Source organism: Crassostrea angulata, chromosome 10 (genome assembly GCF_025612915.1).
Source record: "Crassostrea angulata isolate pt1a10 chromosome 10, ASM2561291v2, whole genome shotgun sequence".
In the NCBI taxonomy this organism is placed as follows: domain Eukaryota; kingdom Metazoa; phylum Mollusca; class Bivalvia; order Ostreida; family Ostreidae; genus Magallana; species Magallana angulata.
In genome coordinates this window covers 11,510,702-11,529,725 of record NC_069120.1, presented here as the reverse complement: position 1 = coordinate 11,529,725, position 19,024 = coordinate 11,510,702, and the positions used below count along the sequence as shown (strand labels likewise).

Genomic DNA, 19,024 nt, shown 5'->3' with positions numbered 1-19,024 from the left:
GAATTTAATGTAAGACAAATGCTATATTATGATTTATTTTTTTATGAATGCATCCAGACGGTGATGTCCAAGTTATGAAAAAGGATCTCAGTGCAGGTGTTAAACCCTGCCCCTTCGTCTCTGCCAAGTACCATGTGCACTGCATTTCTATGATGTTTTGGTGCAAGAGTGAAAACCAGTTGCAGCAATAAACGTGAATGAATTTGATGTTATCAGCACTTGATCTAATGCGATATGGTGGCATACCCTGTAGATCTCCACAGTTAGACCATCAATCATTTGTCTACTAAGCACGGATCTTCCCCCTATTGTGCTGCACTAGCTTATGATGCTTCCAGGTCTGATGATGGAGAGATAAAACAGCTAGACTTTGATGCAGCCCGTCAGAGACATTGTTGGCACTTTCTGGTTGGCCTTGCTGTAACCGTTAGTTACAGAGTTATGCTCTCTTGCTTTTATGATGGCAGCTTCAAAGAAAGATTTTTTTAATGTCTACAGTTTATGAGACCCGAACAATAAGATGAAGGCTACAATCAAGAAAAGATCTTAAAACTTCACTTTCAATTTTCATTTTTTATTCTCATTCTTTCCTAATACACACTGAATTTTTTTAGCTTCTTAATTTAATTAAAAAATTTAAAAGAAGTTCTTATCATTCAAATTAGTATGTTTAAGATATATGAAAAAACACAAATTCATATATGTAGATTACAATTGTCTAAGGACCTCTCAGACATTGACTGTAGGAGAGACTTGAACAATATTATATAAATAGTGCCTGTTTGGGAGGGTAACAGTTGAAATTGACACCCCGAGAAAACCATTGTCAACCGACGCGAAGCGTCTTAACCAATCAGATTTCAGTATTAACATGAAAGTATAACAATAAGGATTATACTTCATATCTGCAACTGGTGACAATGACAGATAATTCATGGAATGTTATAAACTTTAAAAATTGGCCTGAATAGCATTACTCAGACCTTAAATTGGTATAATGTTTTTCAGGAACATGAAATGTGTGAAAAGGGTAAAATTCCCATTGTAAATGTTAATCTCTAGGATAGTATTTAAACTCTATCTACCAAGTATTGCAAGTCAGAACAGCGCAGATGATGTATGGATTCATCAATAAGCATTTACATGGTTTTCTTGCATAATAGACAATTTTTGTTGAGTTTTTGACATCATGGTAAAAATCTGATCTGCAACAATGGTTTTTTTTTGTTGTGCTTTGACTCTTGAAACTCAATTAAAGTCAGAGCTGCTTATTTTGCTTATATTTTTGAAATTTTTTGCTAAGAAGGGGACAGAAACTTCTGTAACTGGAGCATAATTGCATAAACCTGTACATGAAAGTCATTTTTCATAATTTGATGATGCATCATTGGTTATTGTATTGGACTGTTTTGCCTTAAATTTGCTCGCAATTCAAGTGGGTTAGCACTGTTTTGTTTGTTTTCCATGCACTGTCCAGAGTTTCGGATTTCATTTGAAGCAAACAACCACCCTAATTATCTACTGTGCACTGTCCACAGTTTTGAATGTCTGAATCAAATGACAATTTTTGAAGAATAAGTTAAATTAAATGGGGAATAAATTCATCGGTTTGACTATATAGCAGTTATATTCACAGACAGAAAACGAAATTATTGGTACCGGTATTTACTTATCTGCAAGAAAGTTTTGATTTTTAAAAGAAAAGAATTTGCCAGCATATATTTGTATACCAGTATGTACTTTATTTCGTTATCAGTGTCAAAGAATATTAAAAACTTCTTCAATATGAGCATTATGCTTTGTATATATCTTCTGCTCTAATTGGTTACATGCAAATGACTGAAAAGATAAAGTTTATTTATATTAACCAACTTAATCAACTTGATTATACAGCAAACGGAATGGCATTTACGATCAAATAAAACTGTTCTGTCTAATATCTTTCAAAATTACTAGATGTCATTGATAGGGATATGAAGTTTTAAATTTCTCTGGTTTCAGTGGCATCATAAGGGGTTCTAGTGCAGAATGATACAAGTTCCCAACATTTTTGACAGCTTTAATGCGTTTTCTCATCAACATTTTCCTGTGTAATACATAATAAAATTTGTACAAGATGTTTATATATACAATCTGCTGTAGACATCACAGGAAATGGGTTGAAATTCGTCTAAGATACACATTACAAAGGAATATCTTAATTAGTATGAATTTTCTTGCAAAACACATGCATGGAAACTTCCTGCTATGCTTGTATTTGTATATGTGGAGGTTTTATGTTTCTATTTTCTTTTCAGACGGTCAGCAAGTTTATGTGTTTTACGGGTTCTGAAAAGGAACATTGTATAGACAGCCATGTATTATATCTTGACCTTGAAATGACACCATTTTTTGTACATGACCAGTTCTCGGTGCAGAACAAGAAAAGAAATTGTTACTTCAGTTTGTTCCCATGGAGATGTAAGGATGGTCCATAATCTCTTGATTGTGGAACCATGTTGTGTTCACTAAAGGGAAAAATCCTGCAAACTTTAAAAAACCTTATTAATTGGATTTCAATGCTTGTTTCACACTGGGTGATTATCCTGTGGCTGTTGTTTAATTATATAGCAGAAGATACCTTTGCAGATTCATTGATTTCTAGCAGAGATTTAAAAGTACCCACTGCCTCCCAAGAATGACAAAAGTTATAGGGCATTAAACACAAATAGTTCCTTAATACAACTCTTAACCATATTAACTTTGGCTAAAGGATTATTTACTGGGCAATTACCTGTCTTTAGATATTTTTAAGATAGGATCATAGGTGTAATTGGTCAATTTATGAATAACTTTGTGGCTGTCCAGGCTGATTGGATCGGGGAATGTTACCTTAAGAAATATCAATGTAGCCATTTAAAGTAATTTTTGAAGAGTTTAACATTAAGCCACATTCCAAAAGCTTTCTTTAACTGACCGACTTTTCAAGTCACGTACCATGCATCTTTCAATGAGAGTCCTCAACTTCAGTGTTTTTGCATGCTTTCATCTTCGATCATGATAACTGGTAGTTAGAAATAATCATGTTCAGGAAGCAAGTGCTTGCTTAATCAAAGTAATTGTTAATATCTGCACATTTTATACATTAGCATTGATCATCGCAAATTGGAATGTGATCATTGAAGACCATTTTAAGTCAACTCGTTTATGGAAAGTCAACGATGTGTTCAGTGCGTCCAATACGGGACTCACTCTGGGAGTTATTTGTTTCAGACGTAAACAGATATTATAATAGTACATGGATTTAATGAATTGCGTGATTCCCACTAATTTTGTGCATTTAATTAGATTTCTCTCAAATTGGACATAAAACTTTATCAATTTTTTGGTCTGCATATTCAGTCAGTCAAGAAAGATGGAGCCTTCCATTCAGCTGTAACTGCAGCCATTATAAAAGTGGTCATACTTTCTTGGGTTTTAAAATTTTATGATGTATATTGATGTTTTTTTTCTGACTGGGATATGAATTGAGATGTACAAGCCATTTAATACTGTAGAAGGAAATTGGGCAAAGATGTTTATAATAGACAAATGGTTGATTTCTCCGTGTTTGGTCGACAGTCAGTAAGTGAAACGCGGGGCAAAAGTTAGAGGATTGGAATCATAAGCAGGTTAGATACTTGAAGCAAATGCATTAAATCTGTCTGCTGCGGTAACTTGTATTATGTTTTGTGAAGAGAAATTTCAAAAGTTGATGTTAATGTTCATGCAAAACATGACAGCTAAGTTATATATGTGAAGGAGTTGTACATGAATGTTCACCATAAAAATAGAGTTGTTATAAACTGGTTATTATGTCATCCTAAAGCATCATCCTATAAGTCTAGAGAAAAGTTTCGTAATGCTGAAAGTGGAATTGTCTGTTGGTGTAGACATATAGTTATATCAGTTCTTCATCCAGTATTTGGTGATTTCAGTATTTTATTGATTTTGTGAATTTTTTTCGGATCAGTGAAATATACCGGTACATGTATACACCTGCAGGGTTTGGGATGTGGTCAAACAGTTCTTTTTCATTTTCAAACATTTGTTATCTCCAATTAGATTCAACAAATTTGCATAAATTTTATGTCATATAAGTATGATATATATTCATATACATATACAGCAGTGGAAACATTCTCATGAAGTGTCGACATTTGACAAGTGCCATCCATTATGTTCTTTGATGTCAATGAAAGTTTCAAGGTCACAGTGGGTCAAGGTTAAAACTTATTGAATGATGATGGGAATCTTAGCTGCTGTTTCTTTGTTAAACTAATATGTTAATCTTACATAACAAGACTAAGGATGCAAATATTTTCCTGTCTTTGAAGTTATGAATGTCAGTATTCAGACCAGCAATTTATGTACAGAATTATGTAATATTGGCTCTTCCATGTCTTTTTCAACATCTTCTTTTATTACTAGTTCTAAAATCTTCATTTGCTAGCATCAACAATCCCGCATAATTTCGCTATTGACAAAGCTCTTAGTTATGCTTGTCTTCAGTACCTATCGTAATGACGATAAGCCCTAGATACCCAAGGCAGGGTAAAAATATCTGTTTATTATGAAAACATATACTTCATAATTTTGCTTCCCTCCTACTTGGCTTTGGTTAGCATTAAGTCATTGCTGCTGGGTCTACAGGGCTGTAGTAGCTCAAATTGTTTTGTAAATTGGCTTGGAAACCCATTTTTTGTTTGCATTCAGAGGACCTCTTGCTGAGCTGTTAGTTAATCTTGCAGAGCCGTTCTTCTTGTGAAATGATCATGCTTCTTGTCTCTGCTTTACATCGGCAGGCTACCCACTGCTGTTCAAATTCTTTTTGTCTTCCCTGATTATTTCTACATCAAAAGAAAATATCTGCCTCCCTGAAAATTTTATAGATAGATTGATCGATATGAATTTTATCTTCTTAAAAACATGAGTCTATACAGTATCATATATGATGCAGGTACCATCATAAATGTTTTTATGGTGATTTCAAAAAAAGATTTCTGATGTGTGGATAGAGTAAACATCTATTTTTATGTTAGAATACTGAACGTAAAATTTGTACCATATGTAATCTTAAACTTGGCATAGAAAATCTTGTGTTTATAATCTCTATTTCAAAAACAATCCAAATTTTGCTCCCGAAAATTGAGGGCAAGAGAAATAACAACAAATTCTAATAAATACATTTATGTGGATGTAAATATGCACACATGAATCTAAGATGGGTCTAATTTTGAGTTTAACTAATCCATTTAAATTAAATACCATTGAAACTGATGTTGATAGGTTTAAACCATCAAAAAAAGGTACTGTTTCAAATTTTGCAGAATATTGTACATCTGCAAGGTTGGGATTAAAATTCTTTTTAAAAGGTTCAACATTCAAATTAATCTATTAAGGTATGCTAATATTTTAATGGTGTGTGATTTCACACTTGCCCCTAAACTGTCATAATAAATTAAGTGCAGAAAAGGGAACAAGCACATTTGAAACACTGTAATAGGGAAACCGGAAGATCCTGTAACATTTTGAAAGAAAATCTTACAAAAGCCTATGTGTTTTATTTTCAGATTTGTTGAAAAAAAAAAAAAAATCATCATTGATTGATAGTACTTAGTGTTGTTGGTGCATGGTGACAATAACCACACCTCCAGATCCCTAGCTTGTGTTACAACTGGAGTCTATAAAACTGCACAACATTTAACCAGGGCATGTAATTCTCAAAATGAATTGAAGAAAGGTAGCCAGGTATCTGAATGCTTATTTCACTGAAAGATTTAAGGTCGTTGCACTACAAGATTAGCCCAAAACAAACCCATAATTTAGACCGAATTTTCCTTATTAGGCCAAGCAAGATTTACAGTGCTACCTTATGTTTAATGAAGAATTAAAGGAATTTTTGTCCCTCCTGATCTGGTTGCTATGGCTTTGGTGATGTAAATCACTGATTTATGGAATTCTGATCCCCCAATTTTCCTTTGTGTAAATGCATCACAGGCTATCAATTTTAATTATCCAGCATTAAGTCCAAGTTTTGAGTTTCAAATGATGGATAGTTTTTGGTGCATTCAAAGTTTGATGTCTGCATGCTTCAAGTTAGAAAAAAATTCATCATCTATGCATGTTTGAGTAAGGATCAGCAAGTTTTTATAATTATTGACAGCAATAGGTCTACTTCAGTACAAATTAATTGGTGTATTATCTCCTATCCGAAACTAAAATTTAATGAAATGTGTATTGTAAATCAAAGCAGTTTCAGGAGAGAATCTGTACTTGTTTCTTGCATCCCTAATATAGTGGGGCACATGGTTCAGTGGTCATAAGGTGTTAGGTCAGTATGTTGCTGGTTCAAACTCCAAGGAAGTGGACATTTGATTGTGTGTGTGTTGTGTCTTTTGACAAGGGACTTTATCTTCATAGTCTCAGTCCATCCAGTGGTAATTTGGGAATTGACTTGTGCTAGGGTTAAAAGCAATGGACTGGTGTCCCATCAAGGGGAATCTATGACTCTCATCAGCTAAGCACCATGGTAACTGGACCTATGTGCTCCTTAGCACATAGGTCCAGTTACCATGGTGCTTAGCTGATGAGAGTATATAATTTTCAACTTGTGTTCTTGATGGTTATTAATTTCTTCATGAGCTAAAATAGAATGTCATCACTTTCTTTCAAAATACTCAGCATAACAAGGAAACATTGAAGCTTCAAGTTCTTAAGATGGGCTCCAGTGAATTGACTTCATCAATGCACTAGTGTACTATGAAGATAAAAAAGCTATCATTTTGTCACTTGTTTGAAAATCCAGCAAGATGTTCAGCAGTGAATAAAGGCAGTTACAGACTTTCATCTTTTGATAAATGTTTAAAAGAATTGATCATTGTTGAAACATCAGGGTGTTGTTTTCTAAATCAGAGGTTTTGTTTCTTTCATCCCATTAAAACTGCTGCAATGAAACCCCTGGAGTCGCAAGTATCATTAAAACACATACCTGTTCCAGGAGAGAGCAATTTTTCATCTCAGGTATTTGGAGAAAAATGACAATCTTGTTAGAAAAAAATAGACAAGATTTATATTTTCTCAGGTTTCTGAGGTCCACACCTCCATTTTAATATGGCTTGTCACTGACTGAAAACAAATTGTTGTTTTCGTATCTTAGACCTTTGACATTTGCATCTTTTATTTAAGGCAGTGGCAAATGGAAAATTATAACTACTGTGTACAGGGAAATACCCCTGTGCCCCCCCCCCCCCCCCCCCCCCCCCCCCCCCCCCCACCGCTTTATTTTAGTCTGTGTGGTCAGGGAGCAAGATTGGGCGAATTGCATTGTCGCAATTAATATTTCATTTTAACAAAACAGCATCTGGGCGAATTCAAGACAAGGCGAAACCATTTGAAAGTGTAGAAGGGCGAAAATAACAAAGGGCAAAAATAACCTTGTCCCTGTGTATAGTGATATTCAAGAAGTGAACTTGTATCTCTATATAAGGTTTTAGAATAGGATTGATAACCTTTCATAGCTGGTAAATTGTAGCTTTGAGGACTTCTACTCAAATCATTTAGAGTCATAAGGTCAAATTGCAATAGAATTCAATTTCCAGCTTTGACTTTCAAGCTCAGCAGTTCATTCACTGTAGTTTTATGAGAGAGATTGATTAAATGAATCTCATCTATTTTAAGGGCTATTAATTCCCATAAATGTAAATTTTTCATGACCTGTTGATGCGAATATCATGAGTCATTCTATGGGTATGGTCATTTGTACCATGCGGTGCTTAAAAACATCATTTGAAAAAGATAAGATATGACGCTCCTAGGTTGCAATAAAACTTACTGAAAAAAGATTTAATTAGGACTAAAAAAATGCAATATGTTCCTTACTCTCCATTGCCTTTATGTCCTAATTTTTTCTGCTCTAAAAGACCTATAATACAGTTGAGGTACCCATTGTTCTGTCTATGTTTGTCACCAATTAGTATCTGAATTATATGTGTTGTAGGTAAACCAAAAATTTTAATGGCTATGTTGCCTCACAGCTGTTGCTGGTCAACATAGTGCAACACAGGTAGCTGGCACAGCACTCCCTATCTGTCACTGCTGGGGAAATTCTTCCGAAAGCAAGCCTGATTTCCTCCATTGTGTGGGGGAAAAGTCAGTCATTGTGTGAAGTCTTGTCATCACTGTAACCTAATCTGGTTTATATAGACACCACCAGGTTCAACTTCTGACTCCTTGAAGGGTATATCAGCTAAAAATCACAGTATAGCACATAAGTGTGACTTTTGATTCAATGCACCATGACAACCACTGCTTAAGTGGTTTTGGAGAAATAATGGTGGAATATGTATACATGTACAAAGAATGATGATGAAATATAAGTAACTTGCATGAAAGTCACCCTTGTAGAGAATTATTTACTTCATCAATGGTACACATTTTGTATAGCTTAAAACCTTACATTTATTGTTCATGTGATGAGTAAAACATTGCATTAGTCAGGTCGAAAGAGCAAAGTAATTTCTACCATAAGACTTGCATTTTTGTCATTGCTGGTTCATATGTTCAGCAGAGTAAAATGACCATATCCACTTTTCCCCACTGTAATTATTCGAAGACCTTTTGACTCGGTACAGTCTGTTAATGTCCCTCAGAAAATCCCTCTCTTGTGGCCCAAGCATTCTTTTCTCCCAGAGAATAAAGAGTTTATTTGCTTATAATGAACCTCCTGGATCCTATCTGAAAAATAGCTAGGGTGTATCATCTGTAGAATTTTTTTTTTGAATTCCGAAATCTCGCCTTTCCTCCCGCTGTTGGCCATAAGCGAGCTATGACCAGACTACTGATATAGTGTTGGTTTGGAGAGTGATTGCATCGTGTTAAAAAGACCAGTAGGTGCAACGTTTATTGCTGTATATTATGCAGATTTACCTCTGGATCCAATTTTTATAATTTTCACACGCAGAAAAATAAAAGAATTACACTTTATTTTTTCATCTGTTGAACAAAGAAAAGATCATAAAATGTAGTGGACTTGGCTTGAATATATAGAATTACATGATCAAATAGAGTCTTTGATATTTCACAGCAGATAAGAGAGATAGAATTGCCTGCATCTGCATTAAATTTTATTCTGATTGGCTTGAAGGATACAGAAAAGAATATATTAGAGTCTGGCAGACGTAAATGTTTTCACAATTTGATACTTTAATCATACGCTATAAAACTGGATGTGACATAATGAAACAACTGAAGTTTTCATTTCCGTTGATTTATACGCTTGGTCAGTGAGATTTTTAAATTCATTTTTAATTCAGAAATTGGAATTGTATATGAAAACTTATTAACTTACTTGAGAAACAGAAAAGTAAACGCATTCATCACTGCTCTGATTGACTTGGTTATTTAAGATTAAAATGCTAAAACTAAAATCTTTATTAAATGAAATTATTTTTTTTAGGGGGGGGGTGAGGTTGGTGGATAAGGTGGTTAAAATGTTCATTTCCATTGATTTTTCCGGTTATTTGGTTTAAGGTCTGTTAGGAATTAAGGCAGATGATATCAGTAAATCTGAGCATTGGTCATCTGGCGCACTTACTTGATGTGGGTCTGATGTAAAGTCACTGGCCACTTTTATCATTTCATTGGTTGATGATTGCAGTGATGATTAAAAGCAAGAATATAGGAACTAGAGTACTGCAGTCAAAAGCGTTAAAATCCTCATTATTTTCATTCTGTTTCCTGGAAAGCTATAAATTGTACACAAATTGAAGAAGGTTCAGGTTTGAGGGAACTGATGGTATTATAGCAGCCTTCTGTGCTGATTTATCGTTAGATATAGAATTAATTGTCCAATTTTCTCTACATCAATTGTCTGTATTTTCATATACACCATGTATTCTTTGTGCAATATGGTGAGTTAACAGACAGATGTTATCAGGGATGACATAGCCAAGTGTTTATATCATATGCCAGAACACTTGGAAACATTATAATTAATAAAAAGAAGAGAGAATCAGTAGTCAATCAAATGCTTAAATAACAGTTACATCGGCAATCAGATCAGTGCTCCATTCCCAGAATAGAATCCTTATCGTCTGCCAACATCATTGTGAAGAAAATGCATGTATAGATTGTATTTGTCATACGAAAAATGTAGAATATTGCTTGAATGTCTTTTGGTAATGAATATCTGTAAAAGACTGCAAGAGTCTGTATGATTATGTAAGTATAGGGTTTTGATTATGTATATGTTTTTTTTAACCAAAAACACACCATAAAGTTTGGAAAAATTGTATTATATTACAATGTATTCATTACTGGAAGGAAAATTTTGGAATGTGTCATCAATTAAAGTCTTTTTTTTTATTTGAAGTTTATGGATGGATTTGTTTTAAAATTCATGGATCAGAAGGGATATATAATGTTGAAAAGCTAAGTGACTATGCAGTTCTAAGAAATTAACACTTTTAAAAATGAATAGCTCTAATATTAACTGTTTGACAGATTTCTATGCTAATTTCTCCATGTACAGTTTACACAAAGCAGTAGAAAGTTTGATTAAAAATATTGTTTTTACCTATCTATTCTCTTAGTAGAAATAAATGTTTGGTTGACATTTTGGGAAATGGATCTTTAACTTGGGAGAAACGATAAGACTGCAATATTGACTATGTCCTGATTTATCGATGAGCCCCATGTCAGTTCAACACTTAGTCTTTGGCAGAATCATGCTGATTATTTCAAAATTACCTCAACTATCTGTATAGCAATTGAAAATTGCCCACTATCAATGTTGGTTCAAGTGAAATTTGAGTCAGTGTGATATCAAATATGGTGGGCTTTTTGATCACTATGTGTAGATATCTGATTGTACAATCTCTTGTTTTAGTCCATGACTCTTAACAAAATGTTCTCTTCTTATTTCTTTCCAAATAATCTGTCTTTCATATGATATATATCCCTCCTTCCTCTTTTCGGATTTATTTTTAAACTTCATAATGCATGCAATGCAGTATTGTACCTGAATTGAGTATCTGCATTCAACGAATAACACACACGTAGTAAATCAATGGTATTGTTTTAAATGATCAAACAAGATATTGGTAATGCATACATAGTACGAGGCATATGGCTCAATGTTGCAAAACATCAAAAGTTCAGGTATTATTACCTGGTTAATCAGATCTTGTTTTTAATTGTTGTCCTGTTCAGATTAAGATCTGCCATTGGTGTTTTGCCATGAGGTAAACTTTTCTTCTGCCTGTGTAATTGACCGTGCTTGTGTGATATGACGATAGCTACAAGTACACCTAAATACAGCTTGGTTCATTCAAGCTGTTATTTAATACCTAGTCCGAGAAATTCAGAGATATGTTAATAGGTGCATATTGAATTTTTAATGTAAAGAGATATTCATGTACACATTGTTTTTTATATATCATTAGTTCAATTAAATGCAGTAATTGTCCCTAATCATGCAAAAAAGTAGGTAGACGGTATTTTAATGGACAGATGAACAGAACTGATATAGGAGCATTTGGGAGCCAATGTCATTATTTTTGTTTTCTTATTAATGTACTTTGCATCCTGAACAAACCCTAAAACCCCTCCGGCACTGAAGGCAGTCTGCATATGATGCTACCAGTGATAAAGCCCGATGTTTAGTAGATTATATGATGTCATATTAAAAATCGGCAACAACTGTTGTGGATGGGACATTAAATGTGAAAAATCCTGAAGCATTAAACAGCTGTAAGGCCCCGCCCCCTTTGGTCTTTGTGAAGAAAGAGTAATACAGTGAATGGACACAAAGCTCTGCTGTTTTTATGATGTGACATCTTTAATAGTTTCTAGACATCTTGTTTATTTTCAGTGGAAAAGAGGTTAGAACTGAGAAAGCGATAATCCAAGTTATGTGCCAGGACTGATGGACAAAACTTTACACATGTCAGGAGGCTACGCTTGGCTGAAACTGGAGAGTCAAGTCAGCTTGATGCCGGTTTTGTAAACACTCAATGTTGATGCCTCAGAGCTGAAGCAATTTTCTGCGACACTCGACTTGTTTTGTGGAATATTGGATATTCTATCATATCATCCAGGATACATTAATAATTTTTTTTTACCAGTGAAAGTAAGTATTACTTTGTACATGGAGCATGAACACATAAAGCTTTATAGTTATATGAAATGATAATCCGAAGCTCTATTTCAGCAGTGCTCAACCTCTAAACCACTAGCTGTAGTGTTGCTATTAGAGATATTATTCCATTTTTTTGAGTTTATTTAAGACAAGTTGGCAGAGAGGTAAGGAGTGCATGATAAGAAGCAGAGATAGGTGGATTTAGGGATCACAGTGGTACAGTTTTTACTCAGTACACTACTCCCCACAACACACTTCATTTATTCACTGCTCCGAGAAAGACAAAAAATAAGGCTATTAGATTATAAAGCGATTCATGAGTTCCAGACCTTCCCCTGTGTGAGGCAGACAAGACTGGCAAGATTTATGAACTTTTCTGCGACTTGACTCTGTGGTCAGTTGTTCAGGTACTCTGTTCAGCGGTAAGACCAGGATATTAGCTCTGCAATTTTCAGTTCTTTTCTGGCTGAAAAGGTAAGAGTGTATAATTATATCAACGGGCAAAAGGTTGTCATGTGAATGGATACTGTATCGTATTGTGTTTTTCTTACTGAAACAGGTCTTTAAAGAAAAATGGCCGGGCATGAGCGGTGTCATTCATACCCTACTGATTTCGCGCTTGGATGAAGAGATGACAGATAATTGTTTTATCAACTTGTGTGCAATATTCTATTTGTGATTGCTATCGGCATTTGAAATATATGAACTTTTTACATTTATGATATCCTGAAATCCCTTGAAGCTTGGAGTATTCTGGAGGATATAGTGATTTTCTCAAATATATATTCAGAATGGATATTGCAGCTCATATTCTCCGAGGTAAGTGTCTGTTAAGTGTGTGTAAAAAAAATAAAAGAGAGAAAAATGCCCATGCCCACAGGGGCTACTAAATATTTCATGAATCATTAAATTTAATACAAGATTCTTCTTAGATTAAATAACATGATTCCCCTAAGATTAAATTTAGATCAATTTAGAAAAGAAATGTTATGACCTATAGGATTTCCTAAGAACTTTGTAGTATATTTCATGCATTATTTGTCCTAATGAAAAGAGGTTTAATAGAAAATGAATGAGTCATATTAGAACAGAAGGAAATGTGATTTTTCACAATCCCAGAGATATTGGTTTTCCGAAAAGATTCCTTTTCATTGAAATAAAATACTTTTATGAGTTCCCAACAGGTATCTGAAAAGTGTAAAATATATCAAATGGATTCTTGTAATTGGATGCATCAAGCTGATTTTTTGTGCTGAAAGTTTTTTTTCTGTTGTGGTGTAACTGGATGAGCATTAAATCACAGAGTTGCACAACATTATTTTCATGATTAAAGACTAGGAAACCGTGATAATGGTGTATTGATGAGGAGGGGAGACAGAATGGTCGTTTAATTAGTGAAGGAGCCCTAGTGATAGCATTCACCTGCTTCCTTTTTGTTCTTATCTTGGTGTTGAGTTTTCAAGTTGCACTAAGTCAGTGAAAACTGACTGGTTTTAGATAACCCTATTTTTCCCCAATGACTTTTACATTGGAATCCCCTCACTTCTGAAAACTACGGTACAAGGTGGAGATATTGGATCCTGATAGCCAGATATTTATAAGTTCTGCTGAAAGAGAGCTCTCTTGATGTACAATGTGTGTAACTAAGTAAATTTCAATATTTTGAGAAGTATAACCATGGAGACAAGGTTTTCAAAAATTGAGTCTAATGGTACATGCCACCTTTCATTCTTTCACCATGTAGAAGAAATATTGGAGCCAAAAAATGCCCCTAAAAAGTTAATTAAAAACAATTTGTTGAAACATGCACACATTATCCTACAAGCATGCTGAGGTTTTGGAAACAACAGAAAACAAATTTTCTCATATCGCAGTATGTTGTTTCTAAGAAATTCCAGACAGAAAGAAAAGCCCTGGTATTAGTTGTTTTATTGACTTCACAGCAAGTCATACATGTATCTTTTACCAAAGCATAATGCAATCATCATTTTTGAGCAAGCTGATGTACATTTAAGTGTCTGCTGCAACGGCTTCAATAGTTTGTATTTGCATTGTTCATCTGTATGATAAACAAACTGTAGCTTTTTTATGCCTCAGAGATGCACATATGATTATTCATTCTGGCAGCTCTTGGATATTTCACTTTAGTATTGATCCTCTATCCGAAAGCTTTTTCTCTTCCTGCAAGAAGAAAATGGCACATTAACCTACTGTAGTCATAAAACATTCATTAGTAGATTTCTGGACTAGGCATGTTTTCCCATTCATGCGTAAATCATGTTAGTTGTAATACCTACTGATGGACACGAGCCAATCACAAATACTATAAACCACAATATCAAAGACTCATCCTGTCACTCTTAATAACATTCCTAATCCAGTACACTTGTTACCCAGTTTGTTATTTGCTCATATTTTGCACTAAATGTGGGGAGACTATCATTAATGATTCAAAGGCAGCCTTGAATAGCTAGTGAGAATGGTTTCCATTTGTAAATGTGAGAGTAGGTGATAAAAAGATGCAGAAGAACGCATAATGGATTTTAAGACTCTTATTATTAAGAAAATTATTTCACATTTTAATCATACTTTCACAATTTCAAGCCCAATCAAGCTGCTTTGAAACATATCCATGTGAAAATCTTTTCTGGAATCTTTTTAAATGGTTTATGAGGGAAAAAAGTGGTTATAATTTCTTAATTTTTTGATTAACTGAGAAAATTGTGTTTGGTGTTCTTCAAAGAACCAAGGAAATACACTGATTTGTAAATGGAATAAGGTGGTTTTTGGTGCCATGCAATTAACCCTCTCAATTTATTTAAAACAAAATGTACTTCTGTTGAAGTGTTGCCGTGATTCCTGTTATAATCTTGTTGTGACAGAGCAGACCCTTTCATCTTATCGAAAACCCCATAAAATAGTTATCCCAGATATTTGTTGAGGTGATTTATATTTACGATTCTTCTTTCACAGAATTAAAAAAACCAAACCTGACATGGAGTAGAAAGTCACACTGAACTGTTTGATAGCTGTGTTTATAATCATGCATCTTGGCCCTTAGTTATAATGAGCTCTATTGCAAAGAAGTTTCAACAATTGTCTTTTACATTGAATAGATTCACTGGTTTGGTTACTGAACTGAATAAGAGATATTATTGGGTTGTATCAGTAAAAACTATCAAGAATTAGCTCACATAGCCTCTTATTTAGATGTGGTCGCCATGATAGAATAAGCTTGGTCACAAAACATTGGGAAGTACTGTGATGATGATCACAATTTTGACATATCTGTCAGACGTGATGCCACAAAATCTGATCATTTCTTCTGCAAGTCAGACGCTAAAGTCTTCTTTTTTCTGGAGGCAAGTTTCCACCGAAGCATTAGTTCTGGTTAATGTTGCCCCTCCGCTCCAAAGACTATTTGAAGTAAGCCACTAATTGCATTATTATCCAAGAAAATAGTTTCCCTATCTAGTTTATTTTCATTGCGTCAAATCAAATAAATGTAATAATGTGATGTCGATGATGGAGAGAAAATCTGTGTGGCTGTAAGTAAATTCCAGATAGAGGCATCCTGATGAAAGATTGTTTATGTTGCTTAGTTAATGTAATCTTTTTAAGTAGCGACTTAGATCATTCATTGAGTCCCCGTATAGTTCACCTGTCGCTCAAGTGCAGTAACTGCTCCCGTAGAGTTTTTTGCTTTTGCTTTCTTTTGCTTGTTGTTTTTATTTAAAAGAGAATATCTTTTTAATTTGTGTGTTTGCACCATTATTAAAATGGTTAGTATATACCATAATGTTTGTAGTCCCCTTACCTTTCTCTATGTCATACTAGTAATTTCATTTCTTAGGTCATTGCAAGCAATATGAGAGAGTCTGGTATAGAATCAATAAAAAGGTTTTCGTATTAGAGAGAGAGAATAATAGAGCAAAAGATGATGAAATTCAATCAGTTAATATGCATTTGAAAGAAAGATATTAAAGATTGTAAAAGATAAAGATGGAAGTACAATGGTCCAGATGTGGAATAAAATCTCTTCTGACATTTGAAATTGAAGCCAATAATACAAGTCCAACTTATTAGTATTCTTTATTTGTATTTGGGCAGTGTTGGCATGTTATTTTAGATGCACTCCATGTCTGCCATTTCAGGTCATCTTTTGTTTAAATATTAAAATGATAAATAAAAAAGTGGAGAGGTGCACCTTGGCAGCTGTGATAAATGGTGGTGCCATTTTGAAGAGAGGCGCTCTTCTCAAACACCATGGATTACCAAGTGAAATAAGAATACCTAGAATAATTTAATGGGAAATTTCTTTTCATGAGTGTTTTCATTGATTGTAAGAAGTACCGGTAAAAGACTTTTATTAAATAATGGGAACTCAAAACATTTTTGTTGTAAATGTTTTAAGTCCAGTGAATACTAGTATGATAGGCATTTAATACACTAGTAAATCCATCAATGTTGCCTAAAGAAGGTGTCAGGTTGATTACAAATGATTACAAAAAATGTCTCGTATACAAACATGTATAAGCAGGGTGACCTGGGGGAAAATATTCAATCCTATGGTGTAAGTTCTATGGTTTTTAGTACAAAAGATAGCCAGTCTACAGAGAATCCTTGTATTGACTCAGAACCTGATTGATACTTTATTTATTAATCTGTTGATATTAGATAAAGTGGATCTATGGAACTAATATGAATTAAATAGCAGAAAATCGTTGTAATTTTCATATGTTTACCTGACCAAAAAGGTGGCATATTCATGAGCACCTGTTTGCCAGTTCATTGAGTATAAGATGGTCCAACTGTCAGACATATCCTCCTTACGAACCTCCAGTCTGTCAGGCAGTCCAAATATCTCACTCATTGGTCAGTAATGTGGGATATTTATAATCCCTTTTTATTTTATGGGTCATAAGTCACTAGTTTAGATATATTATATCTTGTTAAAGCATCCAGTATAATTATATGAATTCTTATAACATATGCATATTAAAGGTAATTGGATTTGTATTATCTGTATTAGAAAATCGGAGCACAGAACATATATTACTATAGATTGCATCGTATGGGATCAGTATCTTGCATTTGCTTGACAGCATGTAACTTCCATCTACATTTCTTGGCCTTTTACCCGTGCAGTCAAAGAATACTCTAGTGAATTCTATCTTTTAGGACTATTTTGAAAATGACCTGGAAGAAAAGGATCTCTCAGAAGCATTTCAAATTAAACTGCTTTTTATTTTATTTTCCATTTAAAATTCTTATTTCGAAAAAACTAAAAGTTAACTTAGTTTGTGTGTAGTTTTGTTCAGTGACATTTTATCTATATGATTTTGATTTTCACTCTTAAATTGGTCATCATCTTAGTGCAAAATAGATGCAGTTAAGTATGACAAAAGCTTAACGTCCAAAAGGATTAACTGAGTACAGCTGTTCTTTTGATCATGGTCAATTTATCTTGAAGGCAATTTTTAGGGATAAGAGATCCAAATAAAAAGTATTCTTTAACATCGAAATGATGTTTAACTTATGTATTGCACCAGCAAAAATCCCTGTTTTTGTACACTTCTATGCTATTTAATATGGCATTGAAATGGTCTGAAATTCTTTGCCACCATTTGGATAAATGTCACCTGAAGCAAATATGATGGAAAACAATTGATGGATCAAGTGGATTATCATTGTCCTCACAAGGACAAGCTGTGCTGTCTGGGTTTGCTGTCCACTGGATGTCACATGACCGCATGCTGGGAATCTTAGGGTTCTATACAATTGGCTGAATTCTGTCTAATACAAAATTTATAACACTGGGCATTTCATTGTCATGGATTGAATGGTTTTATATCAATGTGGGAACTTTGTGTATACATAACTAGGGAAATGACAAATTGTGTAAACTGCAAGTGACTGCCTCCCTATGCTATATGAGAAAGGCATGCCTGGCTCTTCATTTATATCTCTTGATGGGTAATTTATGTTTTGGTTCAAGACTTATGAATTATTCATATTCTCAGTAATATTTTGATTTATGCTCCAGTCATATGACACCAATTATGATGCTGTTTTCTGTTGTTGGAAGGTTATCTGGATTTGTAAGAAAATGCCTGATGTAATTTTATTGTTGATATATCGGATTAGAATAATGACATTTCCATGATTAGCCTGGGATATTCATTGTTTGATTGGTAGAAAATTTGTAATGACCACCATCTCCTTACATTTTGCATATGAAATAAGCAAGGATGAAGTCTTGCATGAAATCTCTGTGACAGCTATGAAATGGATGCAGTGAGAAGCGATGGGTATGTTTCATCTGTTCTCTGTGACATTTATTGAAATAACTTTGAACAAAGCCTTTTTAAAGATGAATTATGAAGTAAACATTTTTAAATTTATTCTAATCATTAGAAAGAAATGCTGCCTTGTAGGTTAAGGTGTCACTCTGATTCTTTGTCTAGAATAACAAAGAAGTTTCCGAAAATCAGTGTTAATTAGATTTGATTATAAACATCTCATAATTTGAAAATGCTGGGCACATTTGTGGTTTAGAGGGTCATGTTGTGGATGTATAACTGATTAAAATTATTTTGTTTTATCTTAATTTGACAATTCCACAAAGCTGAAAAGACTTTATGACTTTAAGTGGGAATAAAAACCATGAGTAGAAAGTTGGCATACACTTCCAAAATGGATTTTGTTGGAAGGGTTTTTTTTAGCAGCACTGAGGGTTACATGGAAATGAAATTTAAAAGATGGGCTTCCAACTGCAGTCAGTTTAGTTCATCGCAATATGAACATTGTCTCAGGAGAGGGCATACTGTTGAAAAGATGGGATTGCGTAACATGTTCGGTGAGCTC

General features: G+C 34.0%; 1 protein-coding gene across 8 annotated transcripts in view; it reads left to right on the top strand.

Moving 5' to 3' along the window:
- Positions 1 to 19,024, top strand: part of LOC128167521 (inactive tyrosine-protein kinase transmembrane receptor ROR1-like) — an 83,503-nt gene that overhangs the window by 5,432 nt on the left and 59,047 nt on the right. For 5 of the 8 annotated variants that reach the window (XM_052833292.1, XM_052833295.1, XM_052833290.1 and 2 more), the window contains exons 2-3: positions 11,891 to 12,148; positions 12,717 to 12,976. In XM_052833292.1, the coding sequence (XP_052689252.1) occupies positions 12,949 to 12,976 (28 nt within the window). In that variant the 5' untranslated portion in view covers positions 11,891 to 12,148; positions 12,717 to 12,948. Of the gene's footprint in view, positions 1 to 11,614; positions 11,770 to 11,890; positions 12,149 to 12,226; positions 12,632 to 12,716; positions 12,977 to 18,449; positions 18,469 to 19,024 lie in introns of those variants that run through there. The other 3 variants (XM_052833288.1, XM_052833289.1, XM_052833291.1) reach the window with 3 other exon arrangements.